This window comes from Hemitrygon akajei, chromosome 3 (assembly GCF_048418815.1).
Source record: "Hemitrygon akajei chromosome 3, sHemAka1.3, whole genome shotgun sequence".
In the NCBI taxonomy this organism is placed as follows: Eukaryota; Metazoa; Chordata; class Chondrichthyes; order Myliobatiformes; family Dasyatidae; genus Hemitrygon; species Hemitrygon akajei.
Window position 1 is genome coordinate 193,004,831 of NC_133126.1, and position 11,268 is coordinate 193,016,098.

The window sequence follows — 11,268 nt, forward strand, 5'->3', positions numbered from 1 at the left end:
ACATTACAGGTCCTTCGGCCCACAACGTTATGCAGATCATGTAACCTATTCTAGAAACTGCTTAGAATTTCCCTACCGTATTGCCCTTTATTTTTTCTTAACTCCATGAACCCAAGAATCTCATAAAAGACACTATTGTATCTGATGATTTTTTTTGTACTCTCTATATAACCCACACCCTTTCTGTGGTGAAGTAACCAGAACTGAAAACAGTAATCCAAGTGTGGTCTAACAAAGGTCTTTTATATGTTTAACATTATCTCACGGTTTTTGAACTCCATCCCATGTTTGAAGAAGGCCATCACACTATACAACGTCTTAACAACAGTTAACCTGTGCAGCAGCTTTGAGTGACCTATGGACATAGAACCTAAGATATCGCTGATCCTCCAAACTGTCCACAGTCGTACAATTAATATTATATTGTGCCTCCAGAAATGAACCACTTCACACTTTTCTGGGTTGAACTCTATTTGTCGATTTTCAGCACAGTTAGGCATCCTATTAGCCTCCCGCTGTAAATGTAAACTCAGACAACGCTCCAGAGCACCCATAACAACCCCAACTGTGTTATACAGTTCTACGTTCTATATGATGAATGCAATGAACATTATTTGTTACAGCGGGAGAATTACAAAATTGAAGCAAACAATGGACACTGAAATATTAAGATAGTGATACACAGTCACACAACATAGTTACAAAGTTATTCATTATTAAAGCTTGCTGGATGGCATTTTACCCATGACATGTCTCTTTGTGTTCTGTTCTCGCTTAAAGAGTATAATATAACATTTGGGAGCAAAAATACAGAACAACATCGCATAACTGGACGCTAAAATGGCAAACACTTCCACTGCCACCGTGTACTTCCCAGGAGAACTCACGTAGGCTGGGATGAAGGTAATCCAAACTGCACAAAAGATAAGCATACTAAATGTGATGTGTTTAGCTTCGTTGAAGTTGTCAGGAAGTTGTCGAACTAGAAAGGCGACTACAAAACACACACAGGACAGGAATCCAATGTAACCCAGCACACAATAAAAGGCAAGGTCAGACCCAACGTTGCATTCAAAAACTATTATCTCGGTAAAATATTCTGTACTCTTCCGAGGGTATGGCGGCGATGTTGCGAGCCAGACAGTACACATTAAGCACTGCAGCGAAGTAAGGGTTAAGACGGTTAATCGCTGCTGGCTTGGGCCAAACCACTTCATTATGTTATTGTTCGGCAGAGTCGCTTTGAACGCCAAGACAACAACTATCGTTTTACCCAAAACACAAGACACACAGAGAACAAATATAATACCGAATGACGTGTGGCGAAGCATGCAAGACCATGTTGACGGTTCTCCGATGAACGTAACTGAACAGAGAAAGCAGAACATTAAAGACAAAAGAAGAAGGAAACTTAGTTCTGAGTTATTAGCTTTAACAATCGGCGTCTCTCTATGATTGTAGAACGTTGCAAATACCAGCATTGTCATGCACAATCCCACCAATGCGAGCGTCACCAGGATAATCCCCATGATTTCACTAAATGATAGAAATTCGATCACCTTTGGAATGCACTCAACACGTTTCTCATTGGACTTGTATTCTGCTGGGCACTTAAGGCAACCGGTTGAATCTAAAACGAAACAGATCAGTTTTGGAGAGGGAGGGAAAGTTTATATTTCAAAATGCTTCTGCACTGGCATTTAATTAATAGAAGCTCACAGAGATGTCTCACCGGTGGTATTGCTAATTTCTCCTTTGGGACATTGTACGCAATCATAGCAGCACTTGGGTTGTCCTTTTTTCGGAGCCTTTCGAGTTCCGGGATCACAGCTTTCAGAACAGACCGCTCGGGGAACCTATGGAAAGTTTAAACAAGGATTTGGCCATTTTAAGTAGAAACGGGATGAAGTGCTTCACTCACCCCAAATGTAAACTCATTCCACAACCTATGGACTGATAGAGGAACTCAACAGCCCAGGCGGCAGGTATGAGAATATATATGAACAGCCAGCGATTTATGTCGCAACGCCTCTTTAGAACGGGAAAGGAAGGGGGAGACGCCAGAATAAAAAGGAGGGGGAAGGGTAGGGAAAGAACCAGCTAAAAAGGTTGCAGGTAAAACCAGGTGAGTGGGAAAGGTAAAGGACTGGAGAACATTGTAGGAGAGGTGACTGGACCATAGGGATAAAGGAAAGAGAAAGGACACCAGGGGAGTTGCTAGGTATGTGGGAAGAAAGGGTAAGAGGCAGGGTATGGGAATAGAAGAAGAGAGAATGGGGCATGGAAAAATAAAAATACCAGGAGGAAAATCGATGTTCGTGCCATCGGTTTGCAGGTTACTTTTACACAATTAAGTTTGCTTGTTGCTCCTCAATCCTGAGAGTGGCCTCATCGTTGCAAAAGTGGAGGACATGGACCAACATATCGGAATGGGACTGGGGATGGTCTAAAATCGTTGGTCACCGGGCAATTGCATATCTGAAAGATGGGAAAAAATTACGCCAGGCCTTACTGTTGTAGTGGAGGATGCTTTGGGAGCACTGCATGCAACAGACTACACCAGCTGATTTCCAGGTGAAGTGTTGCCCCAGCTGGAACGGTTGTTCGTGGTCCGGAATAGAGTTACGGGAGGAGATAAATAGGTAAGTGTAGCAGATCTGCTGCTTGAAGAAGGTTGGTGAGGAATGACGAATGGACAAGGGGCTCACAATGGGAGAGATCACTGCAGAAACTGGAGAGTGTTGTGGAGGTAACGATGCATTTGGGGGTAGAATCCAGTTGAATATGGTTGAAGGTAATCGTGGGAATCAGGAGGTTTAGAAAAGCTGTCGGTCGGCACGTTGTCTCTAGAAACGGCGACACAGAGATCGAGAAAGTGTTCCGAGGTATCAGAAGTGGATCAAGTGAATTTAAGGGCAGGGTGGAAGTTGTAGGCATAGTTGATGAAATACAAGAGCTCTGCTTGACAATGTTAAACAGAATGAGAGGGTTATACTGCTGTGAGTCATATGTGAACTTGAAAGTCGTTGTGATTTTTTTAGGCTTTTACCGGGGTACCATCCCATACTGAGTTAAGATTAAGGAAGATCTTGGAAATGTGTTTTTAATAACTTATCCGTTTCTGGAATACTTTTAATAGTGTCCATAGGCACGGAGTATTTTTTTCCATATACCTTTACCCCCTGTAGACGATTCGGTTCCAGTAAGTAGGACTAAACGTCCAGTTGCTATGGCAGTCGATGAAATATACAGCAGGGAAACATACATTTCAATCCACCCAGTCTGTGCCGACTTGCAGTTATTCATGTACACAATGAGAAAATCATCCATTTTCATTTTCCCCATATTTTCTTGAGCTCCGTACAGATTTCATGCTCTCCAATACTTCGGGGGCTATTTACAGTGACCGATTGACCGATCGACACACACATCTTCGGCGTGTGAGTGGACAGCCAGAGCAGCCGGTGTGGTCACTGGTAGGACATGCAAACTCTACAAGAGTGCACAATAGGTCAGGATTGAACCTCAGTCTCTGGTACTATGAAACAGCGGTTCCGCCCTGCTTAACCTCGTTGATGAGGTCCAGAATATGCCCTTAAGCGCATTGTCTCGAATATTTGGAGTTCACTTAAACAGGAATCATTTGGATATTTCTTATCCTGTGCATTTGTAAACGTTACCTGACAAAAGTATTTCAAGGTTACTACTGATGAAGACGAAATAAGCAATCTTAAATCACTTGAAAAGATCATTCGTTTGACCTCGCCAACATATATTCCGGGGTACATATATTCTGGCCTCATCTTATTAATAGTATTACAACATGAACCAACGGAGCAAAATTAAGTTATTCGCCCCATCGATTCTGCTCAATATTTCTATCTTGGCCATTGGTTTTTAATCCCCTCAGTTCCATTCTCTTGCATTCTTGCGTTACTTTGACGCCATTACTGATTCGGACACTATCAAACTTCGCTTTAAATATGCCCAATATCTTCACTTCTATAGCCGACTGAGACGACGAATTCCACGGATTCACAACCTTGTGTTGGAAGACATTCCAAGCATCTCAGTTCTGAAGAAATGTCCTTCTATCATGAGGTTGTGCATTCTGGTCCTAGGCTCTCCCCACACCCCCGTGATAGGACATCGTATACACATCCACTGTATCCATGCCTTTCAATATTCGGTGTGTTTCGGTGTGGGTTTCACCACACCGCCCCCCGCCCCGAATTCTTCTAAACTGTAAAGAGTACAGGGAGATAACTGTTGTCGCCTTGACTTCTGATTTTTCTCCCCATTTAGAACATAGACACCGCCTTTATTTATTCTGCAAAATTGCCGGACAACATATTTCCATATATTACATTCTATCTGCCAATTCATTGCCCATTCTCCCAATCTGTCTACGTCTTTCTGCAGACTCCGTTCTTCCTCAATACCCTCTGATCCTCCACTTAAAGTCGTCGGCAAATGTGACCACAAAACCATCGATTCTGCTACTCAAATCCTCACTTTTTCGACTCATTTCTCAATTACCGATTCTGCAAATTAAAACGAACTAGTCCTCTCTCTCTCGCTCTCTCTCTTTCTACTTCCACTAGAGACGGGGTGGTGCCAGGAAAATTGAACTCCAAAGCCGTCAACTATAGAAAAAAGGTAGACGTGAAGGAAGTTTCAGACTGGAGCAGGGTGAGGTGAAGAATGAACTTGATTGTTCAAAGATAAAAAAAGACAATGAAATAGGAGCAGGAGCTGACCAGTCAGTCTCTGATGCCTACCCCAACAATCAATATAGTAATGGTTGATCTACCGCATATATTTCCTAGTTTCTGGAAGTTGCCATAGCCCTCAGCTGCCTACCCTTTTGAAAACAAAATCTATCCTCCTTCACCAAAGATCCGGCTTCCACGGCCCTCTGAGGTAGAGAATCTCAGAGCTTGACTACTCCATGTGACACAAAATTCATGCCCAATTCGGTATTGAATGACTGCCTGCTGAAGCTGCATCTACACTCAGTGGCCACTTTATTAGGTGAACCAGTACACCAGCTCGATAACGTAATATCTAATCGGCCAATCATGTGGCTGTAACTTAATGTATAAAAAACATGCAGGCATGATAAATATTGTTGTACAGATCAAATAGGAGAAAAGGAAAGAAATGTGATCCAATTGACATTGACTGTGGAATAATAGTTGGTGTCAGACGTGGTGGGTTCCGTGTCTGAGAAACTGCTGATATCCTGGGATTTTAATGACAAACCGTGTCTAGAGTTTACGGATGATGATGAGAAACACGAAAAATAAATCCACTCAACGGTAGCTCGGTGGGTCAAAATTCCACGTTAGCGAGAAAGGTCAGAGAACAATAGCCAGACTGGCTCAAGACGACAGGAACCCGGAAGTAACTGAAAACAACGCGCTTTACAACAGCTGTTTGCATGCCGGCATCTTTAAACGCATAAAATATCGTATCTAGAACTGGATAGGCTACAGTTGCAAAGGAGCACGAACGTACACCCAGTGACCACTTTATTAGGTACCTAATGAATTGGTTCCGGAGATCTTTCTAAGAAAAATCATTCACTGTTACATTGTTAACTTCATCTGAAATTCGCCCATCTTGTACAGCTTTCCTCGTACTAGGTGGGCAGCTCTCACTGCAGATGGACTTTATTAATTACAGGAAGTCAACTAACTAGTTGGTCCCGAGTGTATATCGCTTAGATAGAATCTCTACTACCAGTGGAAATATCTCATTTTTTAATGACCCCTTATGATCTTATATCTTTTAATAAGATCTGCCCTCACCATTTAGTGATTTTTACCAATTAAACTCCTAACCGTTACGTCATTAGACCGTGCAGGAAACTGGAGTGTCCGAGGAACCCCAAGCAATTCACAAGGAGAATGTATAAAATCGTGAAGGACGGCGCCGTAATTGAACTTTTCTCTCCAGAATATCACCAGCTGTAATAGCGCCGTGCTAATCGCTCCTACAGTGCTAACCGCTACAGTGGCGCTCGGTCCCGATTTATTCCTAACTTCAAACAAAATACTGATCTGCCTTTCGGCAGGTCAATGCTCTCACTTTAGGTATTAGCCTGGGGCAGGGGAGGGACAGTTGCTGCCACCACAACCCCAGTTCTAACTTGTCCGTTATTATTGCATGAAGAAAGAACTCCAAAGCTATTGGTTTTATCATTTTGAATCTGGTGCTCCCGTGATTACACACTGTCATAAATCTAAACTCTTCTCAGAATGATTGACTCAAACGAAATATTACCTGTAATATCCAAGGTCTTTCAGCAAACCACTTACCCCGGTTTGTCCTCCCGTCCATATGATTGAGTCTTCGGCTAAAATAAATTTCTGTCCTTCGGGAGCTGCTCCATCATACTGTCCCACTGTTACAGGAACAGCACTGCTGTCCGTCGGCTGCCAGTTTACGATGTCGTATATTGGGACGGGATCACCGTTGCTATCGAAATAGATCCTTTCGCCAATCTTTGTGCTGAAGTTTACTGACTTCATGTAATGTAGAAGCTAAATCAAAAATTAAATGTGTGGTGAGAAGAAATGTATGGTCTCCGGGTTCAAGATGATATTGATAGATCTCAACCAAGTTCATTGAATTTTACAAGAAATCTGAACAGACTGCTTGAAGAACTCGGTAGGAAAACGACTATTGCATTTCCGGTGGAGATTTTTCATCTGGATTGGAAGTTAAAGGGACGCGATGCAGGATAAAGACATGTGCAGAACAAAAAGCAGCGAACGGAATTTGACCCAGGACACAGGAGTGATTGGAAAATTGAGAAGGCAAGGCAGGGAATGTCCTAATTTTTCGAAAGAACTATATAAATGCAGGGTATGTTTCACAAACATGTTCACTAATCAATTAAATGTTTACCATTGAACGTGCCATTAGCATTATTTTATAAACTTCCACACTGGGGAAAGTGATAAATTGGTAAATTTGTTTATTGTTGTCACATACACAGAAATAGAGAGAAAACATTGTTTTGCATTCTGTTCAAAGAGACCATTACACTATATCAGTGCATTGAAGGGGAAACAGTAACAGAATGCAGAACAAACAGTTAAAGTTACAGAACATCTTCAGTTGAGGTTGGTTTTATTGGGAATCGGAACACAAGGAGTAACCCCTCGTAATCATGGGAGAACCTTCAATCTCCTTACAGATGGCGCCGGAATTAAACTCTGAATTCCGAGCCTCGAGTTGCAACAACGTTTCTATATGACCACTGCGCTGCCGTGACCCCACGAAAACAAGGTGTAAGGCCATTATAAGATATATTGTGAGGTCAAGAGTCCATCTTATCATACTAGGGCACAGTTCAATAGTCATATCAGTGCTTACCTGCCACGGTTGAAAATTTGAAATATTGGCACAGCTCCGTTTGTGAAATGGTCCGTTACCATGTTGACAGGTGAGCATATCATGGAGAGCGTGAGCGATAGCGTAGGCCGATTTATAAACGTTGTAGGTCACTCTGTACTCAGACACATCAGTAAACTCGTTGTGCGCTGTAAGTAGAGTTTCATTCCCCGTGCATTCTCGAAACCCCGAATCGGATTTGTAGCCGACTGTGTTACTTTCTGTATTGCTTAACTTGCAACTGAAGGCTCTTTCCCAGAACTCTTGCACTAAAGGGTTTCCGGGATAAAGAGACGGGTGAGTGTGCATGAGGAATTGTTTCAATCCTGGTATTCGCACTTTACGGATCGCGATTCCAATTGCACCAACAACAAACAGTTTACTTTCCTGTGGGGGTAGAACCGGTGTGGTTACCCAAGCCTCGCTTCCTATCCATTGTATACCAGTGATATTCTGCCGTACAACTTCTTGTAGTAAAGTGCTCATGTCCGCTTGCGCAAGGAAGGCTAATATTACCTTTGTGGAAGATTTCTTTATGATGTCTATAGTTCGAAGTAATTTCTCCCTTGGATACGTTATGTGAAAAGCCTCAGAGAAAGCAATACAAATTCCCATCTCTTCCATCGCTTCATTGAACGTCTGCACCGCAAAATTACCATAGTCATTGTCGCTCCTAATTGTTCCGATCCAGGTCCATCCGAAATGCTTAATGAGTTGAGCCAACGCTCTCACCTGAAAGTAATCGCTCGGGATCGTTCGAAAGAACGAGGGATATTCACGTCTGTTGCTCAGACAGGCACACGTGGCGACATAACTAACCTGCAGGGAGACAAGTTTGTAATCGACATATTACAAATGTTCATTTAATCTCTACACTTTAACTGTATTGTCCAGCGAGCAAGCATATTTGCCGTACAGGATTGAAGGGATTTTGGTAACTCATGATATCAATGTGATAGGCGCTGGGTAATTGTGAAGAGAGAAGATTAATGTTCGGGGTTAGTAACTCGTTGTAATCACTTTAAGAAAGACTAGAAGTGACTGAGAGGTTGTTGATGGTGTACAAAGCGACGGGAAATCACGCCGAAGGAGACTGAGTGGGGGGCCGGGGGCGGAGGAAAATTGACTGTATTTCTCTTCCCACAGGTACCGACTGATGTCCTGAGATCTTCTGGAGGTTTCCGTCTCAGCTACGTCCGCACTGCCATCAGATTTTTGAGCGGCCAATAAACAAACCCATGAATACTACCTCAGTGTTTGTGCTGTATGTTTGAACTATATCCCATTGTAATTCATAGTATGTTTCAAGTAATGTACTGTACCGCTGCCGCACAACAACACGTGTTGACATATATCAGCGATATTAACGCTTATTCTGATTCTCATTCACTTCTTGACCAAATGCCATGAGAAATCAGACTGCCTGAAGAACAAACAGCGATATAATTAAAATTTGGTACCAGCACTACGGGAATTAAGGAATAAACAGTTGTTTAAGTGATTATTTCTGGAAGTCTGATGATGTTTATGAAACAAGTTGACAAAGTTACGCATCAGCCAGCTAATGGTAGTTTATCTAGTTTATGAATTAGCTTACCACAGGGATCCGAAAAGGACCAAATAACGACGCAACCCCTGAAGTCTGTGATGATCCAGTACCCCCGATGATAGCAGGAACTACGGGAGCTCTTCTACAGGTGGAATTTGTTGCGTCCAGCCTGTTTAACAACTCAAAGGCTGCCTTTAAGGATACATCATGCGTGGCACAAGAATCGTAAATCCAGTAACCCAGCGTAACGTTTGGAAGAAGTTCTGGATTCCTGTTAATTTCCTCTATTGCAAAGATCATCGTTATCGCGAAACGGAAAAGTCTGAACCGGAATCTAATGAAAATGAAATTGTGTGTTTATGGAGAGGGTAGCAATAATGCTCGTTTAACAAAACATGACAATTAAAATACGCCACATATTCAGTACCTTGAAATCGTATTCAGCCCACAACTATGTTCAGTGTTTTGTGTCTTATGTCCAAAATTTGCAAAATGTTAAAGTAGGATTTTGAGCTAAGCTGTAAAACATTGCACATCGTGTCAAATCAACAGAACAAATTTAAATCTTGTCTTCAGTCTTTACTAAAAATCGAAAACACTAAAATTGGGAGGCAGACAAAATAACCATATCCTTTGTTAATACTCTGCTAATTTTCTGCAGGTGCAGGATGCGCATTACCTTATCAACTTACTCAATTTGTAGATGTTGGAAATTAGAGGAGCACCTGAATAAATACACGCACTCTCGGTAAGAATCAATTTAAAAAAAAAATCAAAACAAAGTGAAGGCAAACGAGCATTCAAAGCAAATCATGAAAATTATGACAGAGAAGCACAGATATGACAAGTTAAACTAATTTGAACTAATATAATTTTGAACTAAGACTGATTTAATCTAATGTGGTAGGGGGATGAGGGGGATGGGAACAAGTGCAGGGAGACAGAGGAGTGTAATATGAGGGTAGAAGCAAAAGGTAGTAAGGTGAAAAGTAAAAGTGGCAGGCTGGCAAATCCAGGGCAAATATCAAAACGGGCCAATTTTTAACATAATTGTATAAGGGCTAAGAGTGTTGTGAAAACAAGCCTGAAGGCTTTGTGTTGCCACTGCAAGGAGCATTCGGAACAAGGTGGATGAATTGAATGTGCAGATAGTTATTAATGAATAAGATATAGTTAGGATCACAGAGACATGGCTCCAGGGTGAACAAGGATGGGAGCTCAACATCCAGGGATAGTCAATATTCAGCCGGGATAGACAGGAAAGAAAAGTAGGTGGGGTAGCGTTGCTAGTTGGAGAGGAGATTAACTTAATAGAAAGGAACGACATTAGCCTGGAGGATGTGGAATCGATATGGGTAGAGCTGCATAAAGCTAAGGGGCAGAAAACGCTGTGGGAGTTGTGTACAGGCCACCGAACTGTAGTACTGCTGTTGCGGGTGGCATTTAACATGAGATTAGAAATGCGTGCAATAAAGGAACAGCAGTTATAATGGGTGACTTCAATCTACATATAGATTGGGTGAACCACATTGGTAACGGTGCAGAGGAAGAGGATTTCTTGGAATGTATTCCGGATGGTTTCCTGAACCAACATGCCGTGGAACTGACTAGAGAGCAGGCCATTCTAGACTGGGTATTGAGCAATGAGGATGGGTTAGTTAGCAATCTTGTCGTCTGAGGCCCCTTGGGTAAGAGTGACATTAATACGGTGGAGTTCTTCATTACGATGGAGAGTGACATAGTTAATTCAGAAACGAAGGTTCTGAACTTAAAGAAGGGTAACTTTGAAGGTATGAGACGTGAATTAGCTAAGATAGACTGGCAAATGATACTTAAATGGTTGACGGTGGATATGCAATGACAAGCATTTAAAGATTGCATGGATGAACTACAATTGTTCATCCCACTTTGGCAAAAGAGTAAACCAGGGAAGTTAGTGCTCCCGTGGCTGACAAGGGAAATTCGGGGTAGTATCAATTCCAGAGAAGAAACATACAAATTAGCCAGAAAGGGAAAAAGATTATGAGAGAAAGCTGGCAGGGAACAAAGAAAAACTGACTGTTAAAGCTTTTATAGATATGTGAAAAGAAAAAGATTGGTTAAGACAAATGTAGGTCCCTTACAGTCAGAAAGAGGTGAATTGATCATGGGAAGCAAGGACATGGCAGACCAATTGAATAACTACTTTGGTTCTGTCTTCACTAAGGAGGACATAAATAATCTTCCCGAAATAGTAGGGGACTATGGGTCTAGTGAGACGGTGGAACTGAGAGAAATATATGTTAGTAGAGAAGTGGTGTTAGGTAAATTGAAGG

At 42.0% G+C, this 11,268-nt stretch overlaps 1 protein-coding gene across 1 annotated transcript; it reads right to left on the reverse strand.

Moving 5' to 3' along the window:
* Positions 1-716: 716 nt before the first annotated feature.
* Positions 717-9,274, reverse strand: LOC140724501 (extracellular calcium-sensing receptor-like). The gene is made up of 5 exons (XM_073038946.1): positions 9,002-9,274; positions 7,387-8,223; positions 6,324-6,548; positions 1,733-1,856; positions 717-1,630 (listed from the first exon to the last, which is right to left on the reverse strand). Exons 1-5 carry the CDS (start codon positions 9,251-9,253, stop codon positions 717-719), a joined length of 2,352 nt encoding a protein of 783 aa, XP_072895047.1. The 5' UTR covers positions 9,254-9,274.
* Between the last annotated feature and the right edge of the window lie 1,994 nt (positions 9,275-11,268).

Bases quoted from the DNA above. Each gene is read 5' to 3' on its own strand.
- LOC140724501 (XM_073038946.1), bottom strand. From the start codon at position 9,253: ATGATCTTTGCAATAGAGGAAATTAACAGGAATCCAGAACTTCTTCCA. The intron at 8,224-9,001 runs GTAAGCTAATTC...GTCTCCCTGCAG, and splicing joins GTCCTTTTCGGATCCCTGTG to GTTAGTTATGTCGCCACGTG. The intron at 6,549-7,386 runs GTAAGCACTGAT...TTTTTGATTTAG, and splicing joins CAAATTTTCAACCGTGGCAG to CTTCTACATTACATGAAGTC.